Here is a 22,609-nt window from a genome sequence, read left to right on the forward strand (position 1 = left end):
AAAAGAGACTGATAAAATGGTAAAGCTCTAACATAATTCTACTATGGCCCATTGTGTGCCAAGTTCTCTCTCTTCATGTTCCCTGTGTAAATACTGTATAAAGCAGTGTTGTAAATCTCCAGATACCTCTCTTTTTTTTTTTTTTTTCTACTGTAACTTCCATCAGTTTTTTCTTTTATTGTAAAGAGTATGGTCTGCGGTTGGCAAGTCATATATTTGTGAAAGAAATATCACAGGATAGCCTGGCAGCAAGAGATGGCAATATCCAGGAAGGAGATGTTGTACTGAAGGTACAGTATATGGTGGTAGGGGTTGTTCAAAGGCAAAACTTATTGATAGAACTCTGCTTAGAATTGACTCTGTCAACAACTTGATTATAGTTAATAGACAATAGTGTCACTTTTCATGAAATAATTTCAAAGATCAAATTTAATATAAATGAACCTCTCTAAGGAAAGGAAAATTACTAAGCCTTTTTGGTATTATTCCCTAAGCTTTAGTCAGACAAATAATGCCCACTGTAAATACATAATAAAGACTATTTGAAAACGTACGAAGCTTTGCTTAGTTGCAAGTAAAATGTTGTGGATTAATTTTTTGTGCCCCATCCCTAGCAGTGTCCAAGGCAAGCGGATGGGGCTTTAAGCAGCCTGGTCTAGTGGGAGGTGTCTCTGCCCATGGTAAGGTGGTTGGAACTGGATGGTCTTTGAGGTCCCTTCCAACTCAGCCCATTCTTTGATTTTTAATTTATACTAAGAATTTTTATTTTAAGATAGTGCTGTGGATGTGTTGGTGAAGGAAAATGGACCATTCCTTACTCTGTTGAGCATAGCAGTGTTGGTTGAAAAAACATAACTAATCTTTTGCAAGTTTTGTATTAGTGGTAGAAGCTTTGACTTTGAAAGTTGAAAATAATTTTCTATATTATGCAATATTTTGGATGAGCCCAATGGTCTTCCACTATATTATGGTAATTTGGTAAATATTTAACTATTTCTAAATATTATCAGACAGAACACCGCTATTTTTGCTGGAGATTCACTGGGGTTTTTTTAGTAAGTTTATATCTGTTCTTTTTTCCCCGCTCTATTCCAGATAAATGGCACAGTGACGGAAAATATGTCCTTAGCAGATGCCAAAACATTAATAGAAAGGTCAAAAGGCAAATTGAAGATGGTTGTTCAGCGAGATGAACGAGCCACACTGTTGAATGTCCCTGACCTTTCTGACAGTATTCATTCTGCTAATGCTTCAGAAAGAGATGGTGAGTATAAAAACTTGATTTCTAAAGAGAGAGAATTCCTTGTGTTGTCAAGATGTGAAATACCTAAGTGGGATGAGAGGGTGGGGAGGAGAAAGAGTTAGGAATAAGATTGTAATATGGGTAAATTTTTGTTTGAATGTGAATGAAATCCACACCTCCAAAAACCGTGGAGAAAAAGATACAGTCCCTATTCTTGTGGCTGTTCTTTCAGGAATATTAAGTTTGGTTTTTCTGTAATAATAAGCATAGATTTAACATCTTCATAAAAATTCTCTGCAAAAGCTTATTCCCATTTGAGCAGGTCACACCACCATTTAAATTACAGTCATTTCATGAAAAAACAACTTTTATTTAACAGACATTTCAGAAATTCAGTCGCTGGCATCAGATCATTCCAACCGATCACATGACAGGCCCCGCCGCAGTCGTTCACGATCTCCTGACCAGAGGTCAGAGCCTTCAGACCATTCCAGACATTCTCCACAGCAGCCCAGCAACGGCAGGTGATGGCAGCATTGTATTATTTTTAAATCAACTATTTAATGTGACATATAAGTTGTAGGAGTGCTTGGATTTATATGGTGTAACAAATGTGAAGCAGAACTATGGAAGCAGTAATATGACATTCTTTGTCTCAAGAGATGCAGATAATGATCCAGATATTTTAGACTTGAGGAGGAACTGAACCTTTCTTTAGTGTTACACCTTTTTTAAACATAGTCATAGAGCATGGCTGTATGAATGATAATGTAAGTTTGATAGCAATATGTTATTGAATAATATGTAGTTGTATTTTGGTTTTAGAAAGCAGTTAGCTGTGAGGAGATTTGAGATGACCTGTAGCACAGTTGCTGTTGCATGTCCAGCCTGGGTAAACTTGTTGAAATCTTGCTTTGTTTAGGCATAGGGATTATCTTATGTTTCTAAATATGTTTAGTTCCTACAAAACAAGGTGTATTGCACAGCAGGTTTAGCTTTTACACTCTAATTTTTAATATTTGAACTTGGTAATGGAACATTGATTATAATTCTTCAGTACATAAGTCTAATTTTATTTGAATTCAGATATAAGTAATGTACTGTATGGTTTGGAATTTTTTCTCCTGCCATATGAAACTTCAGTCCTGAATAAAAAGTCTGCCCTGTTTTGGATTTCTGCAGTTTGGAAATAGACATTCTAATTGATTGATATAGGTTTCAGTGTTGGATTTCAGATTCTACTAAATATTTGTAAGCGAAAAGTTTATCTTCTGACTGCTCATATATGATAGAGCAGAAGTTAGACTTGATTTGTGCAAATTCCAAATTCAGAGCCTCCATCTGAAGATTTTTAGATGCTGCTCAAAAACTCTGAGAAAACAAATTGCAGCTGGCTGTTTCATAAAAGATATGCCTGATTGCTTATTAATAAAATTTGGTTTGCCCAAGGGGAAAATATCACTTACACCTTCAAGGCTTTTAGAGTCTTTTAAAGATAATAAAACTGCAAGAGAGATTGTGCCTGCATATGCACCTGCTTGGGGTTATGGGTTACAGACATTTTTGCTTCTCTTGTGTACATTGTTCAGAGGGACCACAAGGCATGAAAGCTTGTTTTCCAGTAGGAACCCCATTAATGGGAAAAACCTGAAAGCAAGTTCCCAGAGGCAGGGCTTTGATTGTGAAGGTTGAGAGATCTCTGTCATATTTAAAAGCTGTATGTCTTGATGTGCATTTCTAGTCCAGGCTGATAGGGTTTGTGGAGGGAGGAACAAAAAACTATCAGAACTGTAACTATGACTGACTTAGCTTAGTGTTAGTGCTTTCCTGCAGATGGTCACTTCCTCCCTGTAGACCAAACTGTTGGAAGAATTAAATCCTCCCTGAAGGGAACTTTGAAGTTATCTCAACTCTGAATGCATCCGTTATATCTTCTTTATGAGCAAGAGCTACTTTGGCATGACTTGATTTCCTGCGCGACATGTCCCTTTCAAGATCAGAAAATCTGGGCCCTGAGCCATGTAAAGAAAAATGTGTTGAGAGCAACTTCTCTTTGTAGTGGTTGTTTGTGCAAGTTTAAATCTACTATAAGATCAAATTAGTTGTTAACTACTTATTCTTTTTTTAATTTGGTGGAAAATCTGGAGGAAGAAAAAGGCTTGAGAACGAGCTGAGGAAGAAATGTGCAAAAAGTCTTCCAATTAAGCTTAAGGAGGATGTTAAAAATGTATTGAAGATAATGAGTCTTTATTTAGACACTGCTCTGCCAAGTGTTTGTATGTTAATGAGGAGGGAAATTCCAGGGGAATCCTCTTAGTCCTATCATACAAGCTTAAGTACAGACTGACATTTCTGGGTGAGGACTAGAGTACAGAAATCTGCTAACAGATCTGCTTCAGTGTTGCTTTGGGGTCTGACAGGGTCTTTAATGTTGTCCGCCTTTCAGTATTCCACACTGGTATGTGCATCAGGCTGCTTGCAATGCTCCTGGATATAGAGTTTCCATAACAATTGCTGTTTGATCATTCTGTCAAAGCATTAAATAGCACTTTAGTTTTTTTTAGTCTAAAGAAAATTCACAGATCTCTCTTGAACAGTCTTTTTAAAACTCAAATCCTAAAACTTTTTTCTTAGCTTATTAACAGAAAGGACTAATTTTGCTTTGTATAACCTATAAAGAGTTGTACTTAAAAAGTTTGAATGAGTAAAAGAAGTCTCTGCACCTAAGCTGGAGAGTTGCTCAGGACAAGTACCACATATGCTTTCTAAGCTATCTGGTCTTACTGCTGGCACTAAGAAGTTGTTGAGCTAGGTAAGCTTTTTGACCTATCCTAAAGACTGGGATTTATAGCCAGGTGCTGCCAAACCTGCCAGATTCTTATCTCTGGGCTGCCCTTTACTAATTGAAAGAACTCCTGCTTGGGAACTCTGTCTCCTATGCTGACTTCCTCACCTAGATATTGGAATAGCAAAAGCATCATCTGATATGTTTAACACTTCAGCCCCAGCAAGAAAGCTGTGGTAGCTTGAAGAAACCACTGTAGAGGTCATCATTATTTCTGGAAGGATGAAGCTGACTTCTGTAATACCCTTGTCAATTTATATGTGGCATGAGAGATTGGATATTCTGTCCATTTTCAAAACAAGCTGAAAAACTAGGATATAAGATAAAAATCAGGCCTATTTTGAATGTCTTTAGGAAGATGCTACTTTACTCTTAGTCTTTTCTTGCTAAACAGTTTGAGATGTGCTGAAAACACATTTGGGAAGAGCTTATGAGTTCATATTTTCTGTAACTTTCTGTAGAGACAAACATTGTGTTGCAGGCCATCTCTTGTTCTGCAGTAATAGCCACAGTGGATGGCACTAACATGTAGCTGATTGCATTTTGTAATTTAAAAATGTTTCCGTTAAACACACTTTAAAAAAATGTCAGGGAGAGGAAGTGAGGTAGAGGGGGCCCTGACACAGCACAGATGTTAAGCAACAGTGTCACAGTGCACATAGGGAACTACACTTTCGTCTCTTGGGAAGTGCAGCTGTCAGTTTTTAACAAGTTTCCCTCACCTGGAACCAGTGGTGGCATCAAGTTGTTTCCTGTATCATCTTGTAATGTGAAATATTCAGAGCTTACTGGCCAGTTTAAGCAAAGTCAAGGAAAAAATCTACTCCCCTGCTTCTCTGATGTTTCCTTTTTGTTCTATCAGCTTTTTCCCATTTAAACTTTCATGTCTTAGGTAGAGTAGACCTGACCTTTTGCAGGCGTTTGAGTTGGCAGGGTGTGTTTGCCTACACACATGGCAGCAGCCCAGGAGCCTGTTGCTTCAGATACTCGCCTGACTATTTTTTGCTGTGCCCTCAGTGTCCGTATTTTAGTTACTGTTCTTGAGAGCTTCCACATTTACATGGTCTTGATGTATGCAGGAATCAAAGCAGCGTTAAATTACACTGGGTTTGGACTGTGTGGAGGAAATGGAAAATGAATTTTGTCTTTGTGTAGTAACTGCAGTACTTTCTGCCTTATTTTTAAAGCAAAACAGGTATTATTACTTTGGAATAATGGTGCTTTGAAATGTTAGGAGATGCTTGGAAGCAGGTAGAGAGGGCTCATGGGGAAATTTACTGTAGTATCTCCTTAACGAGTGCTCATTAGCCAGAAATCTTTGGGGAGTAGAATTAGTTGCAGCTTACGGTATTACAGAACTTTTCTGTTTCTAGGACGCTTAGCATGAATTTAAATAGCTAAATACATGTGTCTGTTTTTAACAAGCCAGGAGCTATTTTCAAGGGAATGAACAGTGCAGTCATGTTTTAGTCTGGTACTGTGTATCTTATGCACCTAAACTGGAAATCCAAAAGAGGAATAAGAAAACTTCTATCAGTGGTATTTAGGAATGAAGTAGAAGGATAAATGCTTATTTTCATTTTGTTACACATACTTTTAGCATCCTTTTAATCAACTGTGCAAGCCTCCAAAAGGGACTTTATCTGGATGAAAAAGGCATAAATAGGGATTTTTAAACTTAAACTACTGTGCTTGTTTTTATTAATCACTTAAAACTGTTTATAATGCAAGAATGCTTCTGTCTTCAGTTTGTTGTGGTGATTGGAGTACTTTTTTGTATTCTATTTTGTTTAGCTGCCTTCGGGCACATGGTTTTAAAACTGGCAGAGGAATGCATGGAGAAGTTGTAGTATGTCTTGACTGAATAGCTAAGCTTTGTTTCTTGAATTTTAAACTTCATTTTGCTTCGGGAAAGCACATTCTGCTTGTTTCGATTTTTGCAATTTCTTTTATTTTTTACTGCACATCTTGGATGAACAGACTTGCTGGAATCTGTTTTCTGACGTTATTTCCAACTCTTGAAGTATCATTTCTGATTAGGATCTTAACAGTCTTAACTCTGTATGATGGGATTTTGATCCGTTTGTGCTTTATGGGCAGTGATGCTCATTATTGCCCAGTAGCACCATCTAGCTGTTGGTAGTGCAGAACTTCTCTCTCTTTCCCTCCAGTACAGACCTCTCCTTTATGACAGCAGATGAGCTTGCACCTACTGACCAAGCCACTGTTATCCTTGAGAAAATACCTTTTCCCCCCATTCTTGGCAATTCAGTCTGGTATTATATAAAAGGCTGGTATTTGTGTCTGTTTATTTCAAATATTCTTTATATCCTTGCTTATTTGCCAACTCCCAGGAAGAAAATTTTTCTTGCTCATTATTAATATTCATCTGTTCCAACCCTATTAAATTATTTACTGTTCATCAGATAGCAGTGTAGTGGCTAACATTTCAACATGCAGCACATGTTCAGTTCTGCTGTGGTACAGCTGGTAGCTGTAGCTCAATACAACAATAAAAGATGATCTTTTGAACTCAAGGAATAGAAATTATGTTCTTTAGAATTTTCCTTGCTTTCATAATTTAAAAACAAGAACTTTCTTGAACTTGTCTTAAATTCCTTCAGTTTATACACTAAGTGTGTGCAAGAAACACATAAGAAGCAGCATATTGTCTTTTGACTAAAATGCGTGGATGAGAAGCACTCCCATCTTGTAATAGCTGTGGATTGAAGGCCTCATCTTTGAGATGAGAAATGAGGGACATGTTTGTATGGGCCTTGGCAAGGCTTTGCAAAGGTAAAAGGTGCCACACCAGCGGCACTTGTGTTTCAGAGCAGCTGACACACGAAGGAGCAGATAAATTAGCATGGTCACAGCAAAGCCTAAGAATTAAGTCTCAACATCCATGTTTTCTATAGGAAGGGGTGAGAAAAAGAGCCTTTTAATGGATTTTCTTCCTTTCTTCCCTTTGCTTCTCACTTCCTTATATATTAACATACAGCACATGTGTGTGACTTGTGTGCTTGAAGCAGAGAGCCGTCTCTGTCACCATGTGCTGCTGCTTTCTCAACAGCCATATCTAGGGAAGTCTTTGCTAACGTGAAATTAGGGACAAAACACTTGGATTTAAAGTGGAAAAAATTATTAATAATGTGATAGTCTAAGAACAAAACCATCTGAAATAGCAATGGTTATACCTTACCCTCAGCTTGATGAGTGAAAGTATTTATTCTTTAGTCTTAGTAGACTGAGATCATAGAAGCAGTTCTGTATGCAGAGTGGAATCTTTTTTTCTAATGTAGTCATCGAAGCAGAGAAGATGAGAGAATAACTAAACCAGGAGCTGTCTCTACACCTGTAAAGAATGCAGATGATATTTCTAAAACTGTGGAAGAGGTGACAGTTGAAAGAACTGAAAAACAAACTCCACCACTCCCAGGTAAAAATATTAAAATATATTAATTATGCATGTTGTTGAGAATGGATGACCAGTAAAGACTTAATGCTCTTGCATATTTGTGGAATGACTATCAAGTCTTAAAACAGACGAAGTCCTAATTATTTTTATTTCTGAATACAAACAGTCTTTGTAACCATAATACCATTTATATCTTAAGAGTTTTGGTCCTGAAAACCTAAGTTGTGGGGTCTGTCATTATATAGGAGTCAGATTTCAGTGTTTAGGGTTGTAGTTATAAGTGATGGTTGTAAAGAGTTTTGTACTGATTTCTCAGGCAAGGTTAAAATCTGTCATTTCTTTTCTGAGTGTTCAGCAGCAAGTGTGTTCTTACGGGTTACTGTAGCAGACTATATTTGTAACAAGGATGTAGTTAAGCCTGTTTAGAACTACTGTTCCCAAGATACAACTCAAAACAATCCAAAATGCTTTGTTCATGTAGCACTTAACTACAGTCATGGACCAAGAAGGCAGGTGAACAAATGCAGTACAGCTAATAAAACCAGAACAAAATCTCATTCCTTTTTCCCAAAAGGGAAGGATAAGCTAAATGGCAGCAGATAAAAGCCAGATGGTGTAAAAAAGGGAAAAAAACCCCAAAAACAAACAAAAAACCCAACCAAACAAAAAAAACCCAACAAAAGATGATACAGGACACTATTCCAGGCAGGCTGGCACTTAACAAGATTTTTGTTTACAGAATGAGGCATTTCAGTGAAATTACGAGTGGAGAAAGGAGCTGTGCAGACGGTTTAGAGGGAGCTGTTCTTGAAAGGCTGGGTGCAATGAGAGATAGCACAGTCAGGCTTGAAAATATTTGAGGACCTAAGGGATAAGCAGTGACACTTTAGCATGTAGTAGTCAGTAGATTAGTGAAGAACTGGAAAGGTTATGATCTTGATAGACTCTGAAAGATCTTGAAAGTAAGAACAGTAGGTTTTCTGATACAGCAGCCATTATTAAAAAGATTGTCATAGGAGGTGACCTTTTACAGCAGTGTTATGAAGAGAGGCAAATGAAGTAATTTATATTTGCCAAGACGGAAAAGGATGTGGTAGTGAGATTAGAAAGATGAATTCTGCATTTCTGTAAGATACTGAAGATTAGTGATTGGCATAATACAAATCCAGTCAAATAGGAGACCTTTAAGATGGTTCTTAATCCAAAACAATGTACTGATAACTGGTCTGAGGGACTAGCAAGCAAGTGATAGTGTGGGGATTTTGTTGCTTGGTGGCGAAGGAGCAGTGTTTTATTCCTGCATGAGTGGGAAGAGGCACATGGGGATACTTGGTTTGGGTGGAAGGAGTTGTAGGCCAGTACATAAAGCTAATATTTAAATTAATGTCTGCAGGTAAAATTAACTGCCATAATATATAGTCTGAGATAAAGAAGTGTAGCAAAGGGCATAAACTTTAATAGCCTCACAGAAAGCTCTAGGGAAATGAGGATCTAAGACTGTAATGAAAATGTTAGAGAGGTTGTTGGCAGAATCTATGACAGTTTGCTGCTTAGACTAAGGGCAAGGGCAAGATGACTGTCACAACTGATTGTGTCAAAGAAGGGTGGGAGAAGAGTATTGGTTTGGAGGGATCATCAGAGGCTTAGCCTAGGAAGGGTTCTTTAAAGACTTACAGGAAAATACTATGTTACTCTGTGGGAAGGACCAGAGTCATGTTAGAAAAAGGTATAATTACCCAATTGTTTCCTGAAATTCCCAATTTCAAACTAGTCTGTTCAGTGATTTGAAGGGAAGATGACGCACTTGTTGGTAAGATCAGGAGTATTAGACTAGTTCAAAGTCAGCCTTTTTTGAAATCAAATGTTTTCCAGTGTGCAAAGATAAGCCTTACATATAAATTCTTGTAACATGACCAAGCCTGTATCAGAGAAGAGCCCCTACTAGTGCTCGTTGCTGAGGGAAGCCTGCAGTGCAGTAACTCCAGAGAAGCTCTGCAGCAAAGCCATAGTAAGTGCATAGCTCTAAGGACCACCAACTGAACCTCAAGGTATGTACAGTAGATTGAGGTTTTATGGTATTTTCATTTCAAAAATTAAATTCTTGAGTGAAGAGAACCAATGGAAAATGAAGAAGTTAGGTCAGAGAAATCAAGGTTAGAAACAGGAAACAGTTTCTAATTGGTTGAGAGTGGTCTTGGGAGCACGAAGCCTTTTAGTTCTTACAGTTTTGCAGTGTTCAGAGTACTTAATGAAGTACAAAGGAAGTTTGGGAATCTTCACTGAAGTAGTAATTAGGCCAGTAATCACACTGCTCTGAATGGCATGATGAGAGTATCTTCTGTTGCTGTGAGTTTTCTAGTATTTCACTTTTAAATGGGTCTAAGTGGGGTAGAGGAAGGCTACTGAAGAAGTCATTAACTAAGTCTTAGCTAAGTTAAACTTCACATTTTCATCTTTAAATGACCAAATGGACATTGGAACTCTTTTGGTATTTTAATAGAACCAAAGCCAGTGTATGCACAAGGAGGTCAGCCAGATGTGGATTTACCAGTCAGTCCATCTGATGGTCCTTTACCCAATTCAACCCATGAAGATGGAATGCTTCGGTAATGTATCTCTGAACTCTATTTGAACCTGCCTGCTCCTTGAGCAAACCAAACTTTTATCCAGGGTGCTCAGTAACGTCTATATGTGCTCTCATGTCATGTCCAGTATCCTGTCCTCACCCTTCTGTTCACAAATAATAGAATGGAGACATGATTTATTCCTGAACCTTGTTGGCACTTATATTGTGTAACATACTATTTTAAAGTCTATTAATTTATGTGGAAATTAGCACTTAGAATAATCAACAGGTGAAAAGGATTTGCTGGGTTTCTCTCTCCCTGGGCACTCTCACCCCTCCTTTCCTGTCCCCATCTCCAAAGAGAGGAAAGCTACTGTAGTATATTATTTACCCTTCATAATAATTGGAGAGTAATGAATAAAGGTTACTGCAGAAATGTGCAATGTCCCAACATGGAAATAAGTCTACTTCAACTGGGATCTCCCTTATGGACATCAGTGTACATGAGAATAGATTCTAGTTTGGTTTCACCTCAAATTCATTTTGATCTCTTCAGAGCCAAAATAGATCTGTATGCCAGCACAGCTCTTTAAAAGGAAGAATGTTTTTGGAAGAGAGTGTCAGTGTGTCACATAAACACTGTGAGTGTAAGACAAACCATTCTAAACATGTACATGCAGGTGGGTTATTTTGGAGTGCTGCTATTGAGCATGTTGTAAAGCTGCAGCTGATGAGCAGATAATGGTATATATAGCAAAATATTCACTAATTGACTAATGGACAGATTACTTCTTTGCATGTTTCAAATTTACTAGGATATTTTATGCTATTACACCTGTAAGTGGAATATTTTCTAAATTTCTAGGCCAAGCATGAAACTGGTAAAATTCAGAAAAGGAGATAGTGTGGGCTTGCGACTAGCAGGTGGCAACGATGTTGGCATATTTGTAGCTGGTGTTCTGGAAGACAGCCCTGCAGCAAAAGAAGGATTAGAGGAAGGGGACCAGATTCTCAGGGTATGTCAAAACCATTAACATTACAAATGTTTTGTTGTACCAAAGTAGGTTTTCTTTCTGTAGGATTGAATATATTGCCTTTGTAGTTCATACACTTTTTTCTGTATGTATTTATTAGATTACTTACTAGGAGCAAGATCTCTTTTTACTGTACTGTTGCTAGGAAGGTTAGTAAGTTTTTAACATCAAATTATGTAGACTAATTCAGTTGATAAATTTGTTTGATTTCATGCTGGGTGACTTAAGTTGTCAGAGGGCTCTGTGGGCTGCTGATGTATATAGGTGCTCCATAGTGAGTATAAAAGGAACAGCTACCTATTATCCTGGAAGCTGTGCTTTTACTGAGAAATAAAGTGAGACTTCAGTGGTACAAGAGGCATCTTGAGATACATGCACTTGGTATGTATGAAATTGAGTAAGAAAAAAATCATAGCAATAGATTCAGGTTTTCTATTGTATAATTAAATCTCTGTAATAATGTCATATGCTAAATCAAACTGATTGCTTCATTGATACCAGGTAAATAATGTAGACTTCACAAATATCATCAGAGAAGAAGCTGTCCTTTTTTTGCTTGATCTTCCTAAAGGTGAAGAAGTAACCATTTTGGCACAGAAGAAAAAAGATGGTAAATATTTGTATATTGAAAGTGATGTAGTAGACTGCTTGGAACAGCATTAAAAAGTCTAATGAACAATAACTAACTGCTGGCTTGCAGGAAATTGGCACCTTAGACTATTAAGTTCTTTTGGCTTTGGGATAGGTGGTTACTGCAAATGGAGTAGAGATTGATATGGTGCCAGTATACACACACTCCCACCCCCCTAAACAAACAAACAAAATCCCAAATAAAAAACACCTCTTCAGAAATAACCCCTTCCATCTAAGTAAAGTCTTCGCATTATTCTTGGAGGAAGTAGAAGAGTCAGTTGTAGTTACACCATTGAAAATGATTGATTATGCTGATGTGTTTGTACATATAAACTTCTTTTCTGAAGATTAATTTCTTCCGGGTTGAATGAATTAAGCTTGCACTTGAATCAAATTTTTGACTATAAAAGTTGAATTTGTTAGTAGAGTTTACTATAAATAGTTATGCTGCTTAAAATAGAGCAGCTCTGAGACATTATGGCTTCTTGAAGTAATGTTGCATATTTAGAACAAGGAGAATTAAGGTGAGGCATTGCTTCTTGTAATTCTTGTGAGCGTTGTAACATCACTTGAACTTGTGTATCACTTGATAGTTTGGAATTTCTTTTCCTTTTTTCAGTTTATCGTCGTATTGTTGAGTCTGATGTAGGGGATTCTTTCTATATCAGAACTCATTTTGAATACGAGAAGGAATCTCCTTATGGACTAAGTTTCAATAAAGGTGAAGTGTTCCGGGTGGTGGATACCCTGTACAATGGCAAACTGGGTTCATGGCTGGCCATTCGAATTGGGAAGAATCATAAGGAAGTGGAAAGAGGTATCATACCTAACAAAAACAGGTATGATCTTGCAGTACTTAAATTGCTGATTCAAACCCACAATTTTAAATTGTATCTGTATAGTGAATGATTGGACTTCCCTGCAGGACAAAAGTTTATAGAACTGGTTCAGTAAAAAAAAGTGACAAAGTGTTAAAACATACTGAAGTAAAAGATGTGATCTATGGATTTGCTTTTGACTCTGCACAGTCCATGAATAAACTTTCCTTTCAATACAAGAGACAAGAATATAATAAGTTTTAGAAATGTGATACCAGGCTCAGTTGTTGTCTTGTAGTTCTTAATACAGAAACAACAAAAGCTTGGTTTTTTGAGCGTGTAAGCTTGCAAGTCAGGCATTATTTCAGAAGCTGACTTCTTGGTAACTGGGATTTGTTGTCACCTTAGAGCTGAGCAGCTGGCTAGTGTACAGTACACGCTTCCAAAAACAGCAGGAGGAGATCGAGCAGACTTTTGGAGATTCCGAGGCTTGCGGAGCTCAAAAAGAAATCTCCGGAAAAGCAGAGAAGATCTTTCTGCCCAACCTGTTCAGACGAAGTTTCCTGCGTATGAAAGAGTTGTTCTTCGGGAAGGTATGTCTTTACTCTTACTGGTGCACGTTACAGGTTTGTGTGGTTTGGTTTGGAAAAGCCAATGTAGTTAAGAGTATCTTGCATTTGGTTTAATCAATTGATATATCTTGACTTTTCTTTTTCCTTCAATTCTAGCTGGGTTTCTCAGACCTGTAACTATTTTTGGTCCAATAGCTGATGTTGCACGGGAGAAACTTGCTAGAGAAGAACCAGATATCTTTCAAATTGCAAGTAAGTGGGAAATCAGGTTTTTCTGCAGTTAGGAAATAGTCGGCTTTCTTTGGCTAGATAGTTTCTACATTATTACTTTAGTTAATGTATTTAACAAGACATTGACAATATAAAGGAACAGACTAAATGTGAAGTTCTTCCACTGCATTGCTGCTGATATTTCTCTGAAGAAATATTAGTTCTATTTATAGCCGCCTCAAATTTCATTTTAATTCTGTACCTTATCCTGTTTCTAAGTGCTTTTTTAAAGATGTGATTTTTATGGCCAAAATGGTGGGTAGACTTTCATGTATTATATGTAATCAGAAGTGTCTTCAAGATGAATTGACAACTTGAGCTATGAAATGGTTTGTTTTATCTTAATAAGGGAATGTAGAATATGTTGTAAATTTACAATAGATTTTTACTGTGTCCTCTTTACCAGAAAGTGAACCAAGAGATGCTGGTACTGACCAACGTAGTTCTGGCATTATTCGTCTCCACACTATAAAGCAGATAATTGATAGAGTAAGTCTTTTACTGTCACTGGGCTTATAACACAAAAAGAGTTAAAACCGATAACATGAAGAAAAGTGTTGGGTGTTTTGAATGTAGAATGATAACTTATTGTACTTGCTTTAAGAATAACTTTCTCATCTCTCCATTGGTTAATAAAAAAAAAAACCCACCACCCCTCTTCTTCTCCATATTAATAACTGCAGCCTGGATGTACTCCTAGGCTTTGTTCCAGAGGCTGTTGTCCTCTCTCCATTAAGGCTCTTTTAAGCTGTTTCCTCTTTCATTTAAAGCCATGATGTGACATTGTAGCTAGAAATGGTTGTTTTATTTATGGAGTTGTTGGTTTTCCCCCACCCCAGTGTACAAATTGATCACTTGACATAATTCTTTCGTGTTAGGACTAAGAGAAAGGGTTCTTCCATCTCCCTCCCTTAATCCTTAAAATTTCTAACATTAGTTCATTATAAGAGGCTCACCTTTTTATTTCCTTACTTAAAACCAAACTGGAAGCCTTTCAGATGCTGAAGTATGAGGGGGCAAAAAAGCTCTTAAAGGAGCAAAGTCAATATACTTCATGCCTGTGTGCTTGATTGCACTGAATGAAAGCTGGCCAAGTTCTGCAGAGTGATTTTTTTTCTTTTTTTTTTTTTTTTTCTTTTTTAAGGAAAATAGAGGTGTGTGTAATGGGCCTATGTCTTGTGTTTCAGTCTTTGGTTTTTTTCCTATTTACAGAATGTTAATAGGAAACTGCTTATTTTTAGTTCAATATCTGCTTACTTTGTGGAAATTTTAAAAAATAGAGTTAAATATTAAAAGTCCTAGAGTTATACAGTTTGTCCTACAGTTCAAAATGTATATTCCTATTTAGGCTGGTATTGGAGTTGTTTGGTTTTTATTATTCTGTTAATTCAAATAGAGGAGGATTTAAATCAATACTTTGAAACAATGAATTCTGTAAAGGTAATACAAAATCAATTTGTGGAGTATGTTAAAAAAATTTCGTGTAGTACACAAATGATTCACTTTCTTGCCTCTGTCCTTTTTGTCACAACAGGACAAACATGCTTTATTAGACGTCACTCCTAATGCAGTGGACCGTCTGAATTATGCCCAGTGGTATCCTATTGTAGTGTTCCTCAATCCTGATTCTAAGCAGGGAGTAAAGACCATGAGAATGAGGTTGTGCCCAGAATCACGAAAAAGTGCCAGAAAGCTGTATGAAAGAGCTCACAAGCTCCGCAAAAATAATCACCATCTCTTCACAAGTAAGTAATTAGACAGACTGGATTAGAATATCTGAGAGGGAAGGGGAGGCAAGATGAGAGAAGCTTCTACCTCCAGAATTTTCTGCAAATGGACCAAGTAAAGCAGTGATGGACTTGCTCAGGCTTCCCCATTCAATAACCAGTAGTTAATTGGTGTGTGCATCATTTGCACATGACTGCACAAATGTAAAGCAATCTGAAACATCAAAATGACATTTCTAATAGATCTTGTGGCTTTGCAGGATCATCAGCGAAAATCAAAACCTGAATAAATAGGAAAATTATGTAACTTTATTGTTTTAGCCTGGCTAAACTCAAGCCTCTCTTTACTCTCAGCTACTGTTAATTCAGTGTTTCCTGTGGGATAAAACATCCCAAAGTACATCAGGCCTTAAGGTTGCTTTGGATGCTAATGTTTACATTACTATTTAAATCTCATAGTTTTAACCTACCAGTTTATATTGCTTTTATTACTCATGGTACAGATCCTTCTTTTAGTTCTGCAGAAATCATTAAGTCAGACTAATCTACTGTACTTCTAGCTACCATTAACTTGAATTCAATGAATGAAGGATGGTATGGAGCTCTTAAGGAAGCAATTCAGCAACAACAGAACCAACTAGTGTGGGTTTCAGAAGGAAAGGTAAGAAATAATGTTTGGGGGGAAATGGCAAAACAGTATTCATGAGAGGTTTTCTGTGAAGATCTAAAGCAGTAATGGCTCCTGGTTGTGTGAGCTGCTCAGAACTGATTTGTTGCTTTATTAGAGCACTTACTCTGTTAATGAGAGCTGTATGGTTGCCCTTATGCATGTAGCAGTGTAGTAAGGGAGCATTTGCTCATTGGCACTGTTAACTGGAGGATATATTAATTCTGTGAAGATTTTGTGGGGATTGGATGGGTTTTCATCAAGGGACTTCTGGGTATTTCACTACATGGGTACTCAGGGCTGGGACCGCCTGATGATGGAATGTGTTTTTCATTGTTGTAAAAGCAAGTGGCATATTCACGTTCTCACCTTTCTGAGAACAGTTGTGAGAGAACAGATGTGAAATCACAATTTAGTATTCTGTGTTCCCCACTAAAACTCCACTTATGTTCTCAAGCTGCATGTTACACTATGCACATTAGATCCATCCTCTTGAAGAACTATTATCAAGTGAAGTGCCAACTACAAGCAAGCAAATGATGAATCAGCTATTGCTACAGGTTTCTTAATTAGATCTGAATTAGACCATAGCTCCTTATATGTATCTGCAAAGTAATGATTCTGCTATCATAATACCACTTTAAAGTGCAGCTCTGTATTTTTCCAAGCACTTTGATATCTGTGGACACTGCGCTATGACACTTACAGTCCTCTGGCCCCTTAGTAAAATGATTCAAAGAGCTAGGCTGCAGAAAAGTGTTTTAGGTCTAAGCTTAACATATTCAGTGATGGAAACCTGATTTCTTGTCCCCTGTGATGTTATTGGTACCGAATTTGATAAAACTTGTACGTTTTACATTGCAAGAAAAAGGGTATTCTCTAAAACATATTTCAATAAATGTGTACCCTAATTTTGTTTGCCACAGGCAGATGGTGCTACAAGTGATGATCTTGATTTACACGATGACCGCCTTTCTTACCTCTCCGCTCCTGGCAGTGAGTATTCCATGTACAGCACAGACAGCAGACACACGTCTGACTATGAAGACACAGACACAGAAGGGGGTGCTTATACTGATCAAGAACTGGATGAAACTCTGAATGATGAGGTTGGGACTCCTCCTGAATCTGCTATTACACGCTCTTCTGAACCTGTTCGAGAGGATTCTTCTGGAATGCATCATGAGACTCAGACTTATCCTGCTTATGCATCTCAAGCTCAGCCACAGCCAAATCTCAGAATAGACTCTTCAGGATTTAAAGCAACTACTACTCAGCCGGTAAGAAAGTTATTTTATACACTGACTACTATACACTTCAGATTGCAAGTTCTCTTGAACAAGAAATGTCCATTTATGTTCTGCTTACCAGTGTTGTGTGTGCATACAAGAATCTGTCAACAGCAATAATACATTACAATGAATTGGAGAATCAGCTTGCCCTGCCTGTTTTAGTGACTCATTGACAGGAGGGGGATTGAAGTGCCATTCTACTTTGATTAAATGTTTTGCTTTTATAATCCTCAACTTAATGAATTTCTGGAAGTGCTAGTGCATGATACTTTCAGTACATTTCATTCTACATCTAGCTGCATTGGTCAGAGCATCACTTAAATTATTTTAATATAAATCAAAAAGTCATACATTGATTCAATAGCAGTATATTTAAAATATTTTAAACACTTCACAGAAAGCAGAAGCCTCACCTGCAGTCCCTTACCTTTCCCCGTCGCCTGAATCAAACCCTGCAACCTCATCAGCCTCTGCAGTAAATGCTAATGTAAACCTAACTAATGTCAGACTGGAGGAGCCTACTGCTGCTCCTTACAACTCTTACCAACCACAAGCGGGCCCCTTAAGAACACCGAGTACTGAGGGAGCTCATGTAGTACTAAGAGAGCAAGAGCCATCATCCTTATCGCCGCATATAGATCCAGCAAAGGTACCTGTGCCACATTGTTGTGCTGATTTCCTGCTATACATTGAGCTAGCACATGATCTTTGTTTTGCCCTTATGTGAAGAATTCCTTCTAATTTTTTTTTCTTCTAAGAGAATCATGCAGGTTACAAAAACCAGTTCATCTGAATTGCTAAGCATCATGTAATGTTTTGTGTGCATGGCTTCAAACTATCCTTTTCACTTCTCAAAAACATGACATTTTTTACAAGGCTGCATTCTGTATTTTGATTTTACTTATTTATGACTTTCTTAGTGTCAACATTCTCCTGTTAATGAGGCCTTGAGAAAAATCTTACTTCCCGAAAATTTAAATCATGCCAAATTGTTGATCATGAAGTTGAGTCCAGTTTGTTGAGTGACTTTATATACTTCTTCAGCAATGCTAGAACTATCTTAGCATATTTATATATTTCACTTCCACTCTTTCCACATTCTGAAAAAAAGTGCGTGTGCCCCCCTGAACACCAAACCCCAAACATGAGGCTATTACCTTTGTCTTTCTCTTCTCATCTACTTACATGTTTTTTCTTAAATGTCTGACTAAAACGGATCTCTTGAATCACCAAGTTCAGCTTCCTCTGGTTGCAAACATCTGCATCAAATTATTCTGCTTTTGAACAAAATTAAAGCCAATATTTAAAGCTTGGGTTTGTTTAAAATAGTACCTTTCAAATGCAGCTGAAGTTACTCTTCATTTTAACTGAGAAGTGTCTCTCTCTCTAACAGGTGTACCGAAAGGATCCATACATTAATGAAGAAGCATCCAGACAAAGCTACGTCTTAAAACAGCCAGCAATTAATCACCCAGTACAGAGACAGGAAAGAGACCCAAATCTGATCTATGAATCCCAGGCTCAGTATGCAGAAAAACAACCGAGTAGGGATTATGAACAGTCAACATATAGGTATGACTCTACAAACTATGTAGATCAATTTTCCCGTGGTTATGACCCTCGCCTACATTATGATGACCGTGTGCCTCCCTATGAGGAGCACTGGACATATTATGAGGAGAAACAGCCCTATAACCAAACAAGGACAGTTTATGAAAACCAGCCTCCTAGGGATCTTGATTCCAGACAAAATCTAGAAGAGAGCACAGAACGCAGCTATTACCCAGCACAACCTCGTTTTGAGGAACCCCCTGCAATGAGCTATGACGGCAGACCTCGCTATGAGCATGCACCCAAAAACTTCAGCTTACCACAAGTGCGATACGAAGATCAACACATGGTTGGATATGACACCCATGGTAGATACAAACCAGAAGCTCAGCCATACCAGTCAGCCATATCTCGATCTCCTGAACCCAAGCAGTACTTTGAACCACATGTAAGGGGCTATGAACAAGGTCCTCCTCAAGCTTATAATGCTAAAGCTGGACAGTATGAGCCTTCTCATAGCACTTCAGGTGTTTCTCTTCCTCCTCCCCCTTCATCACAAACCAAACCAGAAGTTTTGCCTTCTAACAGTAAACCACTGCCTACACCACCGTCTCTAGCTGAGGAAGAAGAAGATCCAGCAATGAAACCACAGTCTGTGCGAAGTAGGGTTAAGATATTTGAAAGGAGAAGATCCCCATCTTTGGAAAAAATTAAGGATACGAGTGATACATCAACTGTCAAGGTACGTCATTTAAGTTTTTTAGTTCCTGCTTTATTGCTTAATGAGATTGCATTGCAAGAAGTAAAATACTGTCTCAGAAAAAAGCTTTACTGCTTGTGAAATACTGCCTTTTAGCAACTTAAATGTGGTATGTTTTAAAAGCAGAAGTTGAACACTTCATGTGGAAACACTGCCGGGGTCTTGCTATACTGAAAACTCCTCTAATTCTTCTTTTCCTAGTATTTGTTTTTTCTTTTGGGGTAAGGGAAGGTAGTCTTAGTTTTCTTAATCATAAAGTGCTTTATCTAAGTGTTGGAATTTAAGAGAATGTTCTGTGCTTTTCATTACAGCCTCCAGAACTAGCACCTAAGCCTGTACTTGCAAGTGTGAGTGGTCCAAAACCAACTTCTCAAAGCCAGTATGAGCATGAGAAAACAACCTACAGGTAGATGCAAAACTGATTAAATTTAGTTTTCAATATGAGTTTAGAGGATTCAGAAACACATTTTAGTGCTTCAAATTGAAAACTGCAGAGAAGAGTTGGAGTGTGTCAGTATGGTTTGTGTGTCAGTAGTAAAGCAGGGCATCAAGTCTGTTCTCATGGGTATGGTTGCTGGGAGGTGGGGGAAAGATATGATGATTTCTCAGCGGTTTTGAGGAAGAAACTTATTAAATGTCTCTGTTCTACTTTTTTCTATCTTTAACTGAGATAAATTAGAAAGCAAAGCAAAAGGGAAAAGGCAAGGTATAAGGGAAATAAGGATTTTCTTTCCTTATGGTGTGTCACAGCTATCTAATTTCCATGCAATGTAGGTAAAAAGGCAAGGTGTGCAGTTATAAGAATTACATATTCATTGCTTTATTACTAGCTAGATTATGAAATAGAATTGTAATTTGGGTACTTATGCTTGTTCAACTGGGCAAGGCAACTGTATATTATTATTCTTGGTTAGGGCCCCAGAACCACAGAGACCTCAAGTGAAGCCACCTGAAGATATTGTGCGTTCCAATCATTATGATCCTGAGGAGGATGAGGAGTATTACCGGAAGCAGCTCTCCTACTTCGATCGCAGGAGTTTTGAAAATAAGCCATCGGCGCAGGTTCCTGCCAGCCATCACTCTGAGCCCACCAAACCAATACATTCACAGAATCAGCTGAATTTCAGCAATTATTCTAAGTAAGTTTGGGTTGTTTGGTTCTTTTTATTTGAAAAAGAAGGGGGCGCATATAGTACTAAAACAGAAATTCTGCCTGTGTTCAATTGAGTTCCAGGGACTTGTGGTAGTGAAATGAAATTTTGTATTCATGAAGACTTGTTTCTCTGTTTAGGTGTAGCTTTAGTTTAAAAACACATACCATAATGTTTAGTTTTAAACACCACATACCATACATGTGGTGTTTAAAAACACCACAATTTAACTTTTTATTTGGGTAAATTAATCATTTTTGCAGGTATCAGGGCTTCCAACATGTTACTTTAACTTACTACTTACTAGCATACAGTCATAGAGTTTTTGAGGTTGGAAAAGACCACTAAGATCAAGTCCAACCATAACCCAGCACTTAAAAGTAGTCCCTAAGTGCCACATGTACACATCTTTTCACCTCCAGGGATGGTGACTTCTCCAGTTCCCTGGGCAGCCTGTTCCAATGTCTGATAACCCTTTCAGTAAAGAAATATTTCCTAATATCCAACCTAAACTCCCCTGGCACAATTTGAGGTCACTTTCTCTTGTCCTGTCACTTAGAGGCTCACCCCCACCTGGCTACAGTCTCCTTTTAGTGAGTTGCAGACTGATAATGTCTCTCCTGAGCCTCCTCCAGGCTGAGCCCCCCAAGCTCCCTCAGCTGCAACTCACGAGACTTTTGCTCCAGACCCTTCTCCAGCTCTGTTGCCCTTCTCTGGACCTGCTCCAGCACCTCAGTGTCCTTCCTGTTATGAGAGGCCCAGAACTGGACACAGTACTCGCGGTGTGGCCTCACCAGTGCCCAGTACTGAGGGACAATCACTGCCCTGGTCCTGTTGTCACAGCATTGCTGGTACAGGCCAGGTCCCATTGGCCTTCTTGACCACCTGGGCACACCTGGCTCATGTTCAGCTGCTGTTGACCAGCACCTCCAGGGCCTTCTGCAGCTTTCCAGCCCCTCTGCCCCAGCCTGTGGCACTGCAGGGGTTGATGTGAGCCAAGGGCAGGACCCGGCACCTGGACTTGTTGAACCTCATGTAGTTGGCATCAGTCCACTGATCCAGCCTGTCCAGATCCCTCTGCAGAGCTTTCCTACCCTCCAGCGAATCAACACCCTCACTTAATTTGGAGTCACCTGTGAACTTACTGGTGGGGTGCTCTCAATCCCCTCATCAAGATCATTGATTGTGTTCTGTTTATGATCATCTACAGGACATAACAAAGTATTTTCTTAGTCTAATACAGTAGTGCTTACACATCTTTCAAAGGAAAGGTTTTGATTTATTCCGGTTCTTCATGCATTTGTTCTTGTGCACGTTAGCCATGCTTGACATTAGGAAACTGAGCCTTTAGGGAATATTGCTGAGGCCAGAATTTAATCTGTTGATGAAACATCTGTTTCCTGTATTGTTTTGCTTCCTTGATTTGGAACATTTTGATACAGAAATTGTGTGAAAGTTCATACACAGATTTAGCTCAGGTAAAGAGCTGGCTATTTTGGAGGATTCTTACACAAACTTTTTGAATACTCTCCACAGTTACCTAAATTTGTTTTGATTCAAAATGTATCAAGATGTTTGTAGCTGTTACTGTGAAAAGCTATCTTGGCTTGCTGCATGCAGCCTTAAAATTGGGTGTTTTTGAAGGCTTTGGTTGTATTCCTGCTTGAAACATGGACTGTTCCGGTGAAGCTGAAAATCTGGCAGCCTTAATGTAAATGAGATCTTTAGAATGAATTAATAAACTAGCTAGCTGAAGTTTCATAATGTTAAGTATATGTGCAAGGTGTCTTTCATGTACTTGATACACCATGTTCCAGTGCTTGTCTTAAAGGATTTGAGTTGGGACTTGGGAATCCAGTTCTTATTTGTTTGATCATTGTCTGTGATCTTCCAGTGTCTGTCTTTGTGAACAAAGAATATTGGAATATTTGAAAAAGCTTGATAGGTTTTAAAGGTTTCGCTTTTTTTTCCTAATGAAGTCTGTATTGGGTATCTATAACTAGTTCTGATTCTCAGACAGGGATGCTTCTTATCCTTCCTTTTCACTTGCCCAGTGTCTTCT

General features: G+C 38.2%; 1 protein-coding gene across 12 annotated transcripts in view; it reads left to right on the forward strand.

The window, feature by feature from the left end:
- TJP1 (tight junction protein 1) overlaps positions 1-22,609 on the forward strand; it is a 190,455-nt gene that overhangs the window by 157,279 nt on the left and 10,567 nt on the right. For 9 of the 12 annotated variants that reach the window (XM_032123465.1, XM_032123467.1, XM_032123464.1 and 6 more), the window contains 18 exons: positions 187-290; positions 1,096-1,264; positions 1,623-1,767; positions 7,391-7,527; positions 10,007-10,112; positions 10,938-11,088; positions 11,608-11,716; positions 12,359-12,578; positions 12,966-13,150; positions 13,286-13,381; positions 13,806-13,888; positions 14,934-15,144; positions 15,687-15,787; positions 16,720-17,073; positions 17,483-17,734; positions 18,479-19,378; positions 19,708-19,802; positions 20,311-20,535. In XM_032123465.1, the coding sequence (XP_031979356.1) occupies positions 187-290; positions 1,096-1,264; positions 1,623-1,767; positions 7,391-7,527; positions 10,007-10,112; positions 10,938-11,088; positions 11,608-11,716; positions 12,359-12,578; positions 12,966-13,150; positions 13,286-13,381; positions 13,806-13,888; positions 14,934-15,144; positions 15,687-15,787; positions 16,720-17,073; positions 17,483-17,734; positions 18,479-19,378; positions 19,708-19,802; positions 20,311-20,535 (3,643 nt within the window). The remainder of the gene's footprint in view (positions 1-186; positions 291-1,095; positions 1,265-1,622; positions 1,768-7,390; positions 7,528-10,006; positions 10,113-10,937; positions 11,089-11,607; positions 11,717-12,358; positions 12,579-12,965; positions 13,151-13,285; positions 13,382-13,805; positions 13,889-14,933; positions 15,145-15,686; positions 15,788-16,719; positions 17,074-17,482; positions 17,735-18,478; positions 19,379-19,707; positions 19,803-20,310; positions 20,536-22,609) is intronic. The other 3 variants (XM_032123468.1, XM_032123475.1, XM_032123469.1) reach the window with 1 other exon arrangement.

This window comes from Corvus moneduloides, chromosome 13, assembly GCF_009650955.1.
Source record: "Corvus moneduloides isolate bCorMon1 chromosome 13, bCorMon1.pri, whole genome shotgun sequence".
Classification (NCBI taxonomy): Eukaryota; Metazoa; Chordata; class Aves; order Passeriformes; family Corvidae; genus Corvus; species Corvus moneduloides.